We start from the raw sequence: 17923 nt of genomic DNA, 5'->3' as shown, positions 1-17923 counted from the left end.
AGTTGGGGTAATGATTTCTTTTCCTTAGTAATTTCCATGAGTATTTGCGTTTGCTGTTGGCAGATGGTCCTGGAAACTGCAATGTTGAAATACTGTGCAAAAGGTTAATGTGAAGGGCTAAATCCTTATCCTGTTTAAATTATTGTAAAAGTCAATGATGGTCTCCTGATTTCTCTGTGTTCATTAGACTAAGATTTGATGAGCACGAAAAACAGTGTTGCACACCTGTAAACTGCAGTTAGGAGTTGAGATAATGTATGAGCGTATGAGATTTTTTTCCAAAAAAGATCTTAAAACTCTTTTGAGGCTCAGCCATCTCTTTTTTTTTTTTTTTTTTTTTTTTTTTTAGTTCAGGCTTTGGTTCCATTGTTTATTTTAACCAGCTGTTTATCTTCTCTCTGTCCTTTTACTGTGCAAGATGTCTAGCAGCTTGGGCCTTTGTACTGAATCCTTAAGGTTACTCCTCAAGAACTGTGCACTGCTTTTGTCCATCCAGGGCAGATTTTATCATTCAGGTTTTTGACTAACGTTCTAAGCAAAGAGTTATTAATGCCTCATGTAGCATGTTTACTGAATGTTGCCCTAATTATGTTTTTTCTGTCTTCCAGAAAAGACTTTGAAAAATAAAGTTTAATTAGAGAGGTCGATTAAATTACCTTGATTTGCTTTGGCTGTCTAATAGTGTATATGCCAAGGTGAATTTGTGTCTGAAGCAGGCAGCCAGCAAGTTCTAACCTGGATTAACAATAAGTGTTTATAATCTTCATTCTACTGATTTTGCAGCTAAATAACAGGCCAGCATTCACATCTGCATGAAAGTGTGTGGAGTATGCTCTTTTAAGATACATCAGATGATGCATAAACAGCTCCAGAAAAACTACATGTATTAAGATATAAAATAACTACAAGAATAACACTCACTTGGCACTCTTAAGTGCATTTAGCTTGTGCAGGAAGAGGAAACTTCATTTGTTGCCCTCTTGTACTGAAGGGGCAGTTTGGAATAGTGTCAGTGAAGTGAAGAATTCGGGAGACTTAGAGCATGGAGGAGCCATGAGATACAGAGCCCTGCTAGGCTGAAGCACATGCAGGGAGACTCACTAAACAGCAATGGGGCTGATAAACCCTGGAGGCAGCAGTAACTGCTCCCCTGGTGAAACATGCCTCCTACCTCTGGCTCAGGGGAGTGGAGTGCCTGTTGGTTGCACTCCTGCCAGGGCTATGGGCCGGCTCTGGGATTTGGCTCAAAGCATGACAAGCTTTTGCTGGGCATTTACATCACAGCTGAGTTTTTACCAAGCGCTGTGCTTAATTTCATCATTCATAGACTGGTTGGAAGCTGATGCTCGCTGATGTGAGAGTTGTGGTACTGAGGCTAGCGTGGATTTGGGGTACAGCCCAGAGGATCTCATTATGCGAGAGAAATTCTGCATTAGCGTTGACAGGGAAGGGGTAGCCAGGGAGCACAGGGAGGCTGGTCTGTCCCTTAGAGCCACATGTGGTGGCAGGGAAGCTCAACTGCCCGCACCATCATTGTTAATCTCAAGCCAGTTGTGACCCCAGTGCAACATGATCAGAGAGCTACACAGTTATCTGAATCACAACAGGGACCAGAAACAATGCTCAAATCTCGTTTATTTGTGTGTGTGTGTGTGTGTGTGTTTTAAATAACAGCTAAAGAAAGAGCAGCAGCCCCAGAGATGGGTGTGCAATGCTATGGGAAGCTTGTGCCTAAGCGGAACTCCTGTTGTCTTCCTGGCTTTGCTGGGACTGCTCTTAGGCTCTCTGGAGGGATAGATAATACAGATGATATGATTTATCATGTCAGTGCATACTTAGAGAGTCCTTAATCTGCAGATTATTGTCATAATCGTTTGTAATGGTTTTTCTGAGCCATTGCAGACTATCATATTAAGGCAAGTTTGCTTCCTAATACATGTAATATATTTTACGCTTCACATCCTATGGTCTATATAAACAGTAAATAAGCAAGTAGAAAATCTCCTGACAAAATCAGTGAAGTCTTGCTGAGTTCAGAGCAGTCACTTTTAATCTCAGATTCTCTTTTTTTAAACAAAATCTTTCTTTGATCTGTGTTTCAGATTGCCTCAGCACTTTTTTTTACATGCTTTTAGTGCCATATAGCAATCAACCAAGCCAGCTGAATAGATGGTGTCTTTTCAGTATAAAAATAAAAAATCAAAAATCTCTGCAGCTAAATGAGCTGTCTTCAAGCGTATTTGCTTTTTACAGTGGGAGTCCTGACATCATCTTAACAATAGATCAGCTGTCCCAGTAACCACCTACATTGCATTGCAATGCTGCGTCATGCCATGTGATGCATCTGGTGGTAGTGACCACTCTGTGGATTAGAATGAGCTCTAACTAGCCAAGCATGACTGCCTGCCACCTCCTGTGCTGCAGGAACCCTGTCGGCCACAGGTGTAAGCTGGGGGGTTGGGAGAGGTCGGAGTGCAGGGTACAGGCACTGTGAGGACTGGGGCACTGTGCTCGGGGGAGCACTGAAGTAGTTTGTAAGGTTGTAATCTAGTGCATGATCAAGTGTGTCGCACTCTGTGAGCTTGGTATGCGCCACTCATGATACATTGGTGAAATGAGGGAGGGGGCATAAAATCTGGAAATTCTATTCTCTAATTTAAAATTTTGTGCCTGATCTCCTTGAGTATGTTTCTTTGATGTGCCTGGAGAACATGATAATTATAGGAAATAAAAAGAACGAACAATCTAATGTACATGATCTTCAGCTTCTACCTACAGGTCTCTAGTTACCTAGCTTTGCTGGTTTTTGTTTTCTTTCCCATATGGTTTGTTTGTTGTTTTTTGGGGGGGGGGTTGTTTGTTTGGTTTGGTTTGGTTTTTTTTTTGTGTGGTGATATTTTTATGTTAGTTGTTTGCGTCCCGCTCAGTACTTGATGTGCCCTTGCCTGTGGAAACTACTCGTATGGGAAATAAGTGTTACCTTTTTAAACATTTGTGAAGCTACAGCAAAATATTTGCAACTCAGCTGATAAATGTGCCATTCATGGGTTTTCATATCTTTTCTTTTTGTCTTTACTTATATGTTTTGAGCAATACATCTTTATTTGGTGTAGTATCTTTTTAACAAGATGCCCTTCCATGTACTTCATGGGCTGAAGTAACAGAAAACAGAAATGACAATAGCATCAGCTCTGGAGAAGCTAGTAAGAACATAGTGGGCCAAATTGTCTCCCTGAGTCCTGATCAAGTTAAGTCTGAACCAAAATCTCTTCTTCATTTATGTCAAAAACATATGCCTTAAATTGGAAGACCATTCACAATGAGAGCCATAAAAGTTTTAAATGAGACTAGCAGAAAAAGTTAATCACAACAATTTTGGTTTGCTATCTTTCATAGGCTTGTTAGAAGAGGGCAATAAAGTAGAAGCAGCACAATGTAAAGCTCTCTGAATTGCTACTTCCCTCTTCCCAGCTGCCCTCTACACTTTGCAGGCCTTAAGCTGATGTTCTAGTAGAGGGTACTTGTTTAGGAATTGGCAAGAAAGAATTTTATAATTATGCATGGAAAATACATCTAAGGAGGTATCTTGATAGTACTTACTACCACACAGAGACAGACAGAGAGGGTGTGTGTGTGCATGAGTTGGTGAGCACAGGATGTGTGACAAGGCATTTTAGACAATCCTTTTTATAAAAATGATGTGACATACATATTTTAGACAATACAACATATGTGTTTATAAGAGTGCTGGAAGACACTGGAAAAAAGGCCCCTTTCTTTATGGGCTGTGTTTAGAAAACTAATAAATATTTATCTACCTTCTTTATTAATTTCAATGTTTCTTATAAAGGCTTCTCTTTTGACATATTTAGTGAAAATACAATATTGTTTCTCTGTGACAGTATCTCCTGCATATTTGTTTTGCTTGTAACAAATCACATTTGCTCTTACTAATTCTGAAAACATTTGGTTTTCTTCCTTATTTTCTTTAATCTATGACATTACTATTTCTAACAAGCTCTGTCATACACCATTGAAAAACTGCATGTGACTTTACTGACAGTTACTAAAGGCATATGTGCTATCTTTCATCATAGCGCTCATGTACAGCAGGTTACTTGAGCACTGTAAACATGCTACGGGTCAAAGAATAATTAAATCAGTTTGGAATAACCCTTGTTAATGTTAAAAAGAGTCTTCCTCTTATTTAAGGAATGTATTTCTAATATGATGATACTACTACAAAAAAGAGGTCTTGACTTTATGCCTTGACTCTAGATCCATCACTCAGCTGGAAGTCACACAAGTACAGTCTACGTGACAAGAGAAAGAAGTGAATCCAATATGCTTTCATCACCTGGGTTTAAGACATTTTTCTCATCTGCTAGAAACCTGTCAAAATCAGTGTAATAAAAAAAGTCTAAGTAGGAAAGATTTTGATTTTTTTTCCTCTCAGACAAAAGGACTGTCCCTTGATTTTGATGTATACTGACAAACTGAAGGCCCAGTTTTCTCAAAGGCGTGCAGGCAAAGTACCTGAACTGCAATCTCATCTTTTTTTCGTATGTGCATTTACCACTTTACTGCATGTACAGTGAGGGCCTGGAGGTGGCCCACTGCACGAGCACCAGTTTAATAAGACTATTTACATGTTTAGAAAATCAGAGCAAAAACATACGCTGTCCATTTGAATAAACAGGTTCAGCTCTTCAGTTGTGTAAGAGGAGCATCCTGCTGGATGAATTAGTTCCTTGGGAAGTCATAGGTCTTTATAAAAGCGCACAAGATTTTACTGTGTCTGAAACTAATCAGTTGTAATGCTTGTGTCCCACAGGATGGGCTGACACCCCTCCACTGTGGAGCAAGAAGTGGTCATGAACAGGTTGTAGAAATGCTGCTGGATCGTGGTGCTCCTATTCTTTCCAAAACCAAGGTAACTGGGTACTGTTTTCTGCTGGGATAATCCTTATAGTTTTGTTGGGGTTTTTTTTTGGGGGGGTGTTTATGTAATTCTGCCTGTCTCATATATTTAAGGGTTTGACAATAATTTTCCTATTTCATAGCTATTTAAAGTAACTGTGTGGGAGATCTCCAAAGTGAATGCCGTATGTAGAGCATGTCTGCGTATGTAAAATGTGTTAAATCAAGATGCACAAGAAAAGGTTTATGTGCCAACCAAAAAGGCATGTATGGTAACCCTATCCTTCACAATTTCAGTAGCTGAAAATCTCTGTATCTATCCTGGAATAAATACACAGTGATTATAATTTATCTTCAGCTTGCACCAAATTACCCTAAGGCTAGAGTAGAGACAGAGATAAAAATAGAGCCATGTCTCTTTGCAGAGACAGCTCATATTTCCTTAGGACTTCGCCTGATTACCAGTTTCTCCACTTTCTATTTCTCTACGGTTTATCATACAAAATTCTTCGTGAGAATTTCAAATCACCAGTGCCAGGGTTCACAGATTGCTGTAGGCCCAAGGGTTGGCATTAAAGCATGCACCTGCCAGAACTCTTCTGGTGGTGGTCTCTGCTCTACCGTTATGCTGATTTTAATCTCAGTGCAGCAGCCTGCTTTGTAGCACCACTACATTCTCATTCAGGGTTGACATTTGGGTTGTGCAGTTTGTGGAGCTTCTTTCCCAGGATAACCTTTCACTACACGTTTTCTCTTAGTCTGCAAGCAATATATTTCCAACAACAGTTTTTCTTTCCTTCTATTATTTCTTTTCTCTCTATTGTCATCCTGTCCTATTCTGTCTCAGTATGCTTCTATATTCTGCTTTTCTCCTCCCTCTTCTCTGTTTTTTATCCCCCTTATTGGAATATATTTAGCATTTGTTTGGGGAGGTTGGCACCAGCTTTCCTCTGCTCAGTGAGTCACCGGCAAGTGCTGTCATGGGTAATCTGACAGACAGAATCCACCCATCCTCTGCATGTGGAGTTTCCATGGACTCCCACAGCCCTGACTTGCAAACTTCACGAGCAGGGGGAGACAGCAAAGGGCTGCCTAGGGCCCCTTGGGTGCATCTCTGCACCGTTGCCACTCTCAGAGCCTAGAGCTCATACTCCAAGGAGTAAGACTCTTCCACACTCTCTGGTAGCTCAGTTAATTACTTAAAAGAAAAAAATGTCAACCCCAATGCTTTGGTTTCCACCATCATAAATTAGAGCCTGTCCTGAGGAATTACGTTTCTTTGTCTCGTGGATTTTGTATTGTCAGGTGTTACCCCTAAACTTAACCTGCTGTTCAAGGCCTGTAGGTTATGAATTTGTTCCTTTTCCTGGGGAGGTTCACATGCCTGGCCCACAGTTCACTAGCCAAAATCAGGCAGATGAGAACAGGAGATACTGGGTTTGAAATGGCCCAAGGCTGAAAGACTTGGACATTGAACTGCAGAGGCTTATATAAACACATTCTGCAAAATGGGAGACTCAGTGCTGAAAAAGGGAAAACTGTTTTGTGTTAAAAATTGAACAGAAGAATGCAGCGCTTCCTGAGTTTCCCTCAGATGTGTTAATTCTACCATTTTCAGAAGGTGAGCTAAGGAGTAGCGGTGCCTCTGAATGACATAAATGAATTCATCCATTTGGCACTAAACTGTCCTCTGCAAAAATAAGTGGCTCCATTCTCTTCAGATTAAGTCATATATTATTGGATATAGGGCATATCTCTGAAAGAATTTGAACTTCATAAAGTTTTCTCACATTATGTAAAACTATTCCAGAAGAATAACCGGACCACAGTTTGATAGCTGTTTCCTACTAGAGATTGTGTACTGTAGTGCTGACCCTTGTTCACTCTGGAATAACCTTAGGCTTATTTTCAGGGGAGGCAATGACCTCATGGATTGTCTGGGGTTTTCTACAAGCAAAAGGCGAACCAAATTCTAGTCCTAAATATGCCAATGATTTTCAGTGTGAGAAATGACATGTCTGTGTAGCTATGTTCATCTCTTTTTAATTACTGTTTTTCTAGGCTTGTTTGGCTCTCCTCCTTTTTTCTTCTTCTCTTTTTTCAACACCCCCCCCCCCCAAGTTAATGACACTTTCTCCAATTAAAGTCCTTTGACACAGCTACAAAATAAGCTATGTATCACTGATAATTTTATATTTGCACAGTCAGGCATTTGATACTCTATTTCATCTCTGTGGTCCTCTTCTGTTTTTTATTTTAAGGTATCATGTGACTGTCAACATCTTTGATTAATCTTGAACTTCTTCACCTTTAATATTTGCTTGGCAATCTTAATAAAAACAATAAAATATAACTGTTTATATAGTGGCTCCATCGTGAAGTGCTAAATCACTTACGGTCATTGGTGGATTGTTTCTCAAAACATGAATATGACACAGCAGAACGTTGTTAAGTGTAATTTTTTGGTGTCAAAAGTGGAAAGACAAAGCCATTGAAATATTAACTGGTTTGTGTAAGATTGCAGAGCATCTTCTATGACAGAATTAAGAGCAAGCTTGGTTTAGGTCAGAGCAAAAGCCAATATTCCAATGATATTTTGTCTTCATCAACTTCTTTAGCATCCAGTCCTGTCTCTTTCACTTCTATGTAAACTCTGGCTAGTTTCTGTACTTTTCTTATCCATGACAGAATTTTGTCAAGCATCTTGCTGATTTTCACAGATTGACGTGTGACTCCTCTCCTTCTTCCCTTCTTTTCCATCAACATCAGCTTCTTTTGTACAAGTGTGTCCTATAAGGGAGTCCCATGTTAACTTCTCAATTTCTTACTCCATTAATAAGTGTGGTCTATTGGCTGTTACTGTGAAGAATGACAGTTTTCACCTGAAGGTTCTTTCTCATAAAAATGGATCAGCACAGTATAAAGTTTCATGATTTTTACTATCACCTAAAAAAGCATCATCAGTTACAAACTGTTATCACGAGGGCTCGGTGACTGAGGGAAAATAATCTTTTTTTATTATTATTATTCTGTTTAGCTATACCAGAAGGCAGTGAAAACATTTAAAATGCATTGCTAGTGTCAAGCTTTCATGCAGATAATTGCTGTAGTAGTCTTTGGGAATGGGAGAGAGGCTTATCCAAGCCAACATAAATCACAAGTGAGATGCCCATGAGATAATCTTACTTGAAAGATATAACTGTGTCCGAGAATGTCTGCTTCTCAGCACTGAATGTAAACTCTTCAAATTCTGACAGTATTAACGTGTTTGCTTTCATCCTTCTTCCATGTCACTTTTAGAAATTACTTCACTGTGTATTTCCACCTTTACGTTTGTCATTAATGTTATGATATGGCCGTGGGAAGGAAGAAGAAAGAAATCATCTGTTGCAGAGAGCCCGAGATCTCAGCTGGCTCTACATTGCTGCTTTGCTTTTGCGAACTGTGGTCACATGAGGGCACTGCATCTGTGAGCAAAAGCTTCAGTTTCCTCATGGTGGCAAACACAGTGTACTGTCGGTCATTTATAGATTAGATACTATTGTGTGTTACCAGAATAGCTCCTGCACTTGAATCTAATTTTAGCATTAGAAGGACAAAGCAAGTAAAAAACAAACCAAAACCAAACCAAACCAAAGGAATACAAATGGAAGGAGGTGTGTCGAGGTTTGTCTAAAGAGCTCATGTATCTCTGCTAACAAGACCTCTTTAATTCTGGCATTTTTTTCAAACTTTTGTCACGAAATAGGGTCAGTCCTTCAAAGTTCTGACAATTTTCTCTCTTGTTTTTACTCTGGAAGTGTAATATATGTTGTCAGCTTGTTGATTAACTATTGTAAGCAGTGCAAGAAACAATCCTTGACACAGGTTTTATTCCTAAACATGAATGTCTCTCAGGAGTTTCCCTGATGAAACAGAGCTTTACCACTCTGCTGGTAGGTCACATCATGGTGGTCTCATTCAAGTTTTTTCAACCTTGTTGCACTTGAAACTTTTGCTGCTGTGTTCATGTTGGCTGGGAAGAATGAATGGTCTCCACAGGTGTCTAATGTGGTGCAAGGTGTGTGTACAACCCAAATTCAGGAAAACACTAGAGGAGGGGTGAGGGAAGCTTGTAGTGATTACTGAGGGATGCTCTGTCATGTCTGATATATGCAGTCTACATTAGAGTGATGAGTTTAATGCAGCTACTAAACCCAGCAATTTCCTGGTTAGGGTATTAAAAATTTACAAAGTGCTGTTCTTCACATAACTTGTCTAACTTGAGCAATTTATCTGAGTTATGCTGGCTGAAATAAGCTATGTGTAGAGCATTGCTGGTATTGGTATGACTGGGTTTTTTAAATGTAGAGCTGCCTACAAACTCTAACTGAACAAGCTCCAAATCCCACATGGCTTTTGCTAGAATAAGAGCCCTCGTTGTTACACTGAAGGTGTTAGGTTTATTTTGTGTGCTCTCGGGGCTTGTAAAATTCATCATGCAACAAATGCTTTAAGAACAACGTAAGGAGTTCAATTTCTCTGAGCATCCTATAACCCATCAGTGCTGGGTCTTTTTGTTCACAGAATGGTTTGTCTCCGTTGCACATGGCAACACAAGGAGATCATCTAAACTGTGTTCAGCTTCTGATTCAGCACAACGTGCCTGTAGATGACGTCACTAATGACTATCTGACTGCGCTGCATGTTGCCGCCCACTGTGGCCACTACAAAGTTGCCAAGGTTCTCTTGGACAAGAAAGCTAATCCTAATGCCAAAGCACTGGTGAGTACACAGCGGGTTACTATTCACAGCTAAGCATTCTTCCAAAGTTGCAGTGAGACTTATTTGAGAGTTATTTTCTGCCTGCTGATCATTGACAGTGAGGAAATGTCGTATTACTACAGCCCAAGACAGGATGCTTGAGGTTCAAAGTATGAATAATGTATCATGCAATCAGAGCAGACCTTTGTTTATGGATGGTCAACAGTGATTTATGAATTTCTAGTGTAACTAAGGCACTTTTGCCTTCTGGTAGCTTGGTATGATTCTGGATAGATGAAACAGATGCAGATATAACTGCTGTAGTTTTTGGTATGTAGAGAATTCTAATTTTCTAAATGTTTGTAAAGAGAAAATAATCAGCAATGCTTAAAACAGAATTTTTATTAGCTCTCAAAGATGCAAAGCAGTAAAAAGTAGGAATGAGTTACATAATGAATATCTGTGGTATTTATAATTATGTCAATGGAGCCATGTGGCTTTTTAATTTAAAAACAACTTCAGCAACAAAATCTGTTAATTTAATTAAACTGCATACAAACTGAATGCATTGATGTATTTTTTTCAAAATCATACTTGAAACCAGTTGTTTTTAAAATGTCTTTTTCATTTGTTTTGCAATAATTTTTCCAAACAAATTTACATTCTGACATTAATTGGGTTGACTGTTGGTTTCACAGCTTGATGCTACTAACTCATTCAATTCCTGAAATATGTGAGCTGCTGAAACCCTCACAAGCCAGGTGGGATTGACTGTCTTGAAAACAGCATAGGCTCCATAGATTTTCTTCCCTCAGCCCCTCTGTTTTTTGCATCAGATCAACCCATCTTCATCTGTCTTAGGTCAAGGTATTATGATATATGGGTTTTGTTCACTATAACCAGCCAGTGGAGAGGTATGTAGGCCTGTAATATTTATTTTCACCTTCTGAAATAATCAAATCATCATCAGGTTTAGCTTGTCAGAGTTGCTGGCAGTGGCCTCTCAGTAGTCTGGCAACCTAGCCACAACTTTCCTTTTCCCTTAAACCTTTTAGCGTTCCCTTTTATTCTGTCCTGATCCCCACTGAGGGTGATTAAGTAGAAAGAGCCTGAGTGTGTAGTACCTGAACCCTGAGCTCATTCTTCCCTGAAACACATTACTCTGGACATTGTCCACTGCTAAGGAGACAGTTGAGAGCTGCTCGCACTGGAACAGGCAATTGCAGTGACTTCATGTTACAAAAGCATACAATATTCTTTACGGTAAAAAAGCTAATTTTGATCAGATCTGAGGGACTAGTTCTGTCAGCTGATTTCAGAATTGTTTTGCAAAGGCTTTTTTGATGAATATACAGAGCGGCATCAGCATTCAGTGCACTAATGTTACTGAACCAGTTGTGGATGCCCTGGATAACTTGTTTTCCTGTTTTATTTGTTTTCTGTCATATCACGTCACACTAAATAAGAGGGCAATTTTAAATGTTCAGTCTGCTGCACATACAATTTTTTTTTTTAAAGGAAGGGTCAAAATAATTGTAATTACAGTAAATTGGTAGGTAATGAATTGGGGGAATGGGGTGGAAGTAGTAAGATTTGTTTAAAAGAAGATCTAAATGCCGGAGCTTGTAAAGGCAAAGTGTTTTTTTTACCAGTGGTTATGAAAAGTCCACAGAAAACAAACAAAAAAACCCAAACCCAAACTCCCCAAAAACTCTTAACAAAAAACTCCACCTAGTTAAGAATGAATATGCTAAGCGAAAATGAAGTTTTTTATAGTTGTAGGTGAATGGAGAATTTTTAAAAAGAAGTTATTCATTGGAGTGGGCAATATATTTCATAAGCAAAACTGGCTATATGAAGTATGTCTTTTTCTTTTTAGAAGTTTTTTCTTTCTTTTACATGGAAAATTTAGTGAAGCCAAAACAAATCTGGGAGGTGTTTTGTTAAAACAGAGGAATGTTTTATATGAATTCCATACCCAATTCTACTTTTTTATGGTATGTGCAGTATCAAAAAATATGTTCTTTCTCATTTACAGAATGGTTTCACACCTCTTCACATTGCCTGCAAGAAGAACAGAATAAAAGTCATGGAACTTCTTCTGAAGCATGGTGCATCAATTCAAGCTGTGACTGAGGTAAGAAGTGGTCTTTTCACATTTGTCTCTCTTTCCCACAAAAGTCATCGTAGCTATATCGATTAATATTTGAATATTTCTGAAAGAGCATGTACCAATCAAGTCAACAGTTATTTTCAACTAATTACCAAATAATAAAACTGAATAAGAAAGTCAGTTACCCTAATGGATCATAACACTCAAAAAATTGTTAAACTTTGGGAATATGGTGGGAATAACAAGATTAACATTTTTAAAAAGATTGTAATTTCTGTCAATTTTTGCCTGTAATTTAATGCGTTGAAGATTAAATTCACTCTGTTATGGACATCAAGATGAAGACTGTGCTTCATTCATTCCTGTTTTGAAAACTGGTTTAATTCAGAGCTTGTTTTGGCTTTCCACACGGAAGTTATAGTCACCCAGCATCACAATTCATCACAAATCAACTAGACAGGAATCAATATGCTATTACTTCAATCAGCATGAGATAGTCTACACCCAGTTATTGGCACAATTTAGAGACTAATTAAGTACCTATGGAAAATTTAGTTTGTCTATGTGTATGTATCTTCTAAGTTGGGAGGAAAGGTCACATATATGAGTGTGTGACCACTGTGCAAGAAGTCAGGTTAGAAAATGGTAAACCATTCCATTGATTAAACAAGGTACAACTGGGAGCAGTTCATCTCCCCAAAATGGAGTTTCACTTGATGCATGGGCTTTTGTTCTAATTATTCAGTAGCAAACCATACAGCCCCCTTCCTGGCTTCCTTGAGGGAGAATGGAGCCTACCTGTCCTTACTACAGCTCATGTGTCTCCAGACTAGTTTTTAAAAACCGTAGCAGTTGTACATGAAACTTTCAGAGTCTAATTTGAAGTCACGTTACCAAATGACTGAGAAGCATAAAGAGAACCTTAACAGAAGAGATGTGATGCCTGTCCTTATATTAATCAGTCAATGTGGAAGTAGAAAACCAATCTATTCCATTTTATCCCCTTTAAATGCAAAGAATTAAGAGAGCAAAAGCAACATCAACACTTAACTACACTGTCTCGTGTGCGTGAACCAGGTTAACAGTCTGATCTACATCTGCTGCAATGCTTTTTCAAGCAAAAACTTTCCAAAAGCAAGAGCTCTTCCCTTATTTCCTATTGCTGCCTCACCATGATCTCAAACCACGTTGGACTGCATTTGTTGAGATTCATTATGGTACTTAACTACAGGGCTCTATCTTCCCACCTGCCTCTTTCACTGGCTGTCTAAGTGGTAACAACCTTTCAAGACAGAATTAGGAGCTGCTACTCAGCACCCATCCATAAGCTGCTATTTCCCTACTAGGAAAGTTTCTATCTGGCCATCAAAACAAACTGGTCAGACAGCTTCAGAGTATTCCTCCCCAAAGACATCCGAGAGTAAACGAGTATTGGCTGCAAGATGTGACTAAACAATGCAAATGCAACAAGAGGAAATGGTACCAAATGTCACAAATAGTCATCGCTGCAGATAAACTGTTTATTAACAGTAATGCTTGTTACCTTTTCTATGGTAAATTCTGTTTTTAATGTAGATTCCATACTTCCATTTGTAGATACTGCACCTTTTTTTTTAGCTGCAGGCCTGAATCTCTGCAGTATGAGTTAGTGTTTATGACCAAAGATGATACATGTGTTGTATTTCCTGTAGTCTGTTATTTTAAAAGCATTTACTAAATTATGTGAAATGGGGAGAAGAATAACATACTCAACCACTCATATTTTCCTGCTCATGTTTGTCATTCTTCACGAGAAAGGAACAAAAGTGTGTTTTCCTCACCTCTACCCTCCCAGGACTTGTGTACATCTATAAGAAGCTGCCTAAATCAGGGGATTTCCAGAGATGCGCTGAGCTTTCTCCTTCTCTTGGTAGTAAAACTCCCTTCTGCAGTCTCTGGCTGACTGTTGGTACAGCTGTGAAGAAGCAGCTGTGAAAAGGCTTTAGGGTAATTCTATGTGGAGAAATATTAACTATTGATTGGATTTCTAAAGCAAAATCCTTGAGGTCATGCCCTGCTAAATGACTGTTCCCTTTTTTCCCTCCCCTTCTCCCTCCTGCTCTTTCTCTCCAGTTGGTCTTATATCTTATATAAGGGCAGTGGTGCAGATTTGTGATGGTGCCACAAGGTCCTGAGGGAAGGGGGAATTCTCTTTAGCCCACGTCATTTGTGTCTGTGCCTCTTGGGCTGGATGCCACTGTTTTGAATTCCCTTTCTCCTGGAGAAACAGCAGGGATGGAGCTCACCACTAAGCTCAATAGACCTTTTTGTTCACCTAAAAGCAACTGGATTTGGTGGGGACAATGGACGCTGCATCTTTTTTGCATTAACTGAGTGTTCCAGAAAGTCTTGTCTTTGTACCAGGAATGCTTCTACCTTTATTTTTTAATTTTTTTCCCCGGTCCAAAATTATATTTAGCAAAAACTTAAGGAGGAAATCTTGCTTAGCTATAGCTTATTTTAGTTGATGAAGAATTACTAAATTCCTAGAATGTTTTATGTTTGCTTGTGAATCATACTCATAGGTGTTTCCAATTCTGTGTACCCTTTAATTTAACCATATGTACATTGTTTTGGGGAAGACAAGATCCTCTCAGAAAAGCAAGCACTTGAGTTTGTTTACTTTAGAATAACTTTTTTGCCCACGGCATTCTTGTAAAGTAGTGTGGAAGCAGATATTTATGTTTGATTTTGGTTTGCTTTTCAGTCGGGCCTAACTCCAATCCATGTTGCTGCCTTCATGGGACATGTAAATATTGTATCGCAGCTAATGCATCATGGAGCATCACCCAACACCACCAATGTAGTAAGTAATAGGTTTCCTTTCAGCACGGCAGAACTGTGAATACGTTATACCTGGGAGCAGCACTACTGTAAAGCACCTGATTCTGGTGTTCATCATCCACCTCCATAGCAGTTGTGGCTCCTGCTGGAGTCACGGGGTAGCACAGCCTGCTGAGTCCTCGGGAGGTGCTTGACAGGTTGAGGAAACCCCAAAAAAGACTCTATTCTCTTCTTTTTCTAAAGTAAAGAATGAGAGCATACTGTAGCTTCTCATATGTAATTTTTGAGATGTTTATTTCACAGAGGACCACTGTTTTCCCCAGACCCCGGGGGCCTGCCATTTAAGGAAAGTTCTGCTGTTATCAACAGTTTGCAGCAGATTGTCGGGACATATTGCCTGTGCCCATACAGCCATACAAGTGTGCTTTTCTACTGGATGTGCACGGTGTGCCCCAGGGCTCACAGGGCGTGTGTAACAACTGAAGTCATTGTTAGATGGATATTAGAAAGTTGGGAAATGGGGGGAAAATAGAAGTCTGTTGATTATTTTTAGCAGCTTGGCCCCAAAATCTCCCTTTCACCTTCCATACACAGGTGTGGTTAGAAAACAGTATTTTATTAAAGTCTTAATCTGCTAACTCTATTAAATAGACTATAAAAAAATGCAACATCGTTTGTAAATTAGCAAGTTCGTACCTAAAGACATACTGATGTCCAAAAACGTACAAAGCCGTTTCCCTCTTGAATTTATTCTGGTTTCCTTGGATTTGCCTTTCATTAAGTCCATGTAGCCTTAGATTAATGTACTCTATAATGATTGTTTTTTCCCTCTTGTTCGCTCCTATCAGTGCTTGTCAAATACCAAATGATAGTAGGGCCATAGGACATAGCAGGAGGAAAGCCAAATGTATGTGTGTCTGCGTATACAAAATTTGAAATAATTTTTATGTTTAACTAAATTAGGGTATATTTAAATGGACATCATTTTTAATGCTGTTAATAAAATACTAGTAAATAAAAATTTGCATTGTCTCTTTTCAGGAAAAGGCTAATGACAAAGACACTATTGTGTTGGGAAACTGACTCTGAAATAAACCTTGTAGCACACAGCTAAGAGGTCATATATTGACTTAATCTCCCATCTTCCTCACAGACAACTGCCACAACATATTCTAGTGGAGATTTGGTCACCAGTTATTTTTGTATTTATAAAATATGTTGGAATTTGTTTTTTCTGCAGTGTTTTTTTAATGGTTTTTTTTTTTTTTTTTGCTGCTGTGTGCTAGAGAGGAGAAACAGCACTGCACATGGCTGCCAGAGCTGGCCAAACAGAGGTCGTTCGATACCTGGTACAAAACGGAGCCCAGGTGGAGGCTAAAGCTAAGGTAAGGTGATGGTCCAGGTATAATCCTAGATTATCTATATTTAACAAAGCAAGGAATCACATTCATCTTGCATGTGTCTTTTGGGAAGAGAAAGGGAGACTAAGCCAAGGGCCTTGGTGTAATGACCACTGATACTTCATTATGTACTTGTTTAGTGATCTGCGTTTAGGAGAGAATGCGGGAGATGACAAGCTGATACCATGCATGGTTTTTTTTTTGTCAGCTTTTAATATAAACTATTATGTGTTTGAAGAGTTTTGTTCTGGAGTGGGAAGCATGGAGCAGGAGGAATGCCTCAAATCTGCTTTAGTTCTGCAAAACTGCAAACCATAGGGTGCTGGTGTCTCCTGTCATGTCCTTAAAGCATCAGCCTGGATACATTCAAAAACAGTTATACTCTAAAGAACACCTCCTAAAGCAAGGAGGCGCAGTGAGAGGATGTGGCATAGGGCTTGAAAGAAGGAACAGACCCTATAGAAACAATTGCAATTGAGCAAGATAAGGGGGAAGGGAAAAGAAATGGTCAAGAGCCAATGAAAAAATATAAGAAATTATGGAAATAGAAGAGTTTCAGGAAAGAGACAGAGGAATGGAGATCAATGGGTGCAATAAATATCAGTCTTAATAGGTAAAACCAGGAAAACTTTTTTTTTTCCCAGCTAGTGATTAAATGAATGCAATTTCAAAGAAATCTATTTTTCTTTGTGAAATTATCAGCTGTGAATTGGCTCACAAATAGAGTAACTAGTAAGAATATCTACTTATAAGGAACTCTGACTAAATATTTCTAGCAGGTATGCTTCACATCTGCAAGCAGTCTGACAATAGAAGTGAATCATGTGGCCTGTAAATCTCCAAAGACAGACTCGAAAGTGAACAGCTTGCGCTCAGAAGCGCAGTCATACAAATGTTTTCTAAGTAATTTCACGCAATGAATTAACGTCTGCAGACTGCAATTGCCTGTCATCAATTTGTTATTATAAACAACCAAATACAAGTAATAGATTATACATCAATGCCAACATCAGCTGTGAGAAAATTGTGGGAAACAGCCATAAACTTGAAACATTTAAGAACTATAAAAGCTCTCTGCCAGTCAGAGGAGAATTTTCCTGCATAGGAGTAGCACTCACATCCTGACACTCTCTCATCCTAAATCCCAAAGGTGTAAAATCACTGTTGTAGGATGGGCATGGACAGAAGTCTCCCTAGCCAAGAACACCCCAGAACTACTCTGCTGCAGGATGTGGGGTAGCAGAGCTTAAAAGGTAGGAAATTCAGGAGGGAAAAATGGGGAGAGAAAGATGTTTGAATAGATGAATGCGGAACAGGAAAAAATAAAGTTGGTCCTACTGTTGCAATAGTATGTTTAATCCAAAGATTGTATAACTGAGAATGGAGAGGACAAAATACAAACCTAAAGAATGACTGAGGAAGAAATTATCTAGTAGACACTCAGAACAAGGTCACAACCAACCACAATATTTTCACAAAAGGAAAATAAATAAGCAATGAGACTCATGACAGGGCAAGTCCTAAATTTAAAACTACTAGGATTATTGTGTTCTGAATGAGCAGTGAGAAAATGACAACAAATTTCAGCACCATGCTTTATCCTTAGTTGAATCCACTGTAAAGTTATCTGCAAAATATGAAACAAATTATTCAATAAAAAAGCACAACATATGATACTTAACGCAAGTTACTAGGCAATAACGTGCTAAGCACCTCAGGTCATCCTAGATAACTGATTGAGTTGTTAGATGTTGCTGGGAATCATGAAAGAGATCAAGGTGTGAGGAATAGCTGTGTGTTTGCTGCGTTTTAAGAAAGGTCTCAAAATCAACAGGAAACCCGATGCACCTTAGTGGCAAAGCAAAGTGAGGCAAATCGAGATTAAGAAGAAAATTGTTTGGTTTATTTACTGGTATGGATTATG

At 38.9% G+C, this 17923-nt stretch overlaps 1 protein-coding gene across 7 annotated transcripts in view; it reads left to right on the top strand.

Annotated features, from left to right (window-relative positions):
* Nucleotides 1–17923, top strand: part of ANK3 (ankyrin 3) — a 381110-nt gene that overhangs the window by 259821 nt on the left and 103366 nt on the right. For all 7 annotated transcript variants that reach the window (XM_080402708.1, XM_080402712.1, XM_080402710.1 and 4 more), the window contains 5 exons: nt 4835–4933; nt 9487–9684; nt 11702–11800; nt 14523–14621; nt 15886–15984. In XM_080402708.1, the coding sequence (XP_080258834.1) occupies nt 4835–4933; nt 9487–9684; nt 11702–11800; nt 14523–14621; nt 15886–15984 (594 nt within the window). The remainder of the gene's footprint in view (nt 1–4834; nt 4934–9486; nt 9685–11701; nt 11801–14522; nt 14622–15885; nt 15985–17923) is intronic.

Source organism: Falco punctatus (genome assembly GCF_963210335.1).
Source record: "Falco punctatus genome assembly, chromosome: 9".
NCBI lineage: Eukaryota > Metazoa > Chordata > Aves > Falconiformes > Falconidae > Falco > Falco punctatus.
The sequence above is the reverse complement of the archived record's forward strand: the minus strand, read 5'-3'. Positions and strand labels throughout refer to the sequence as shown.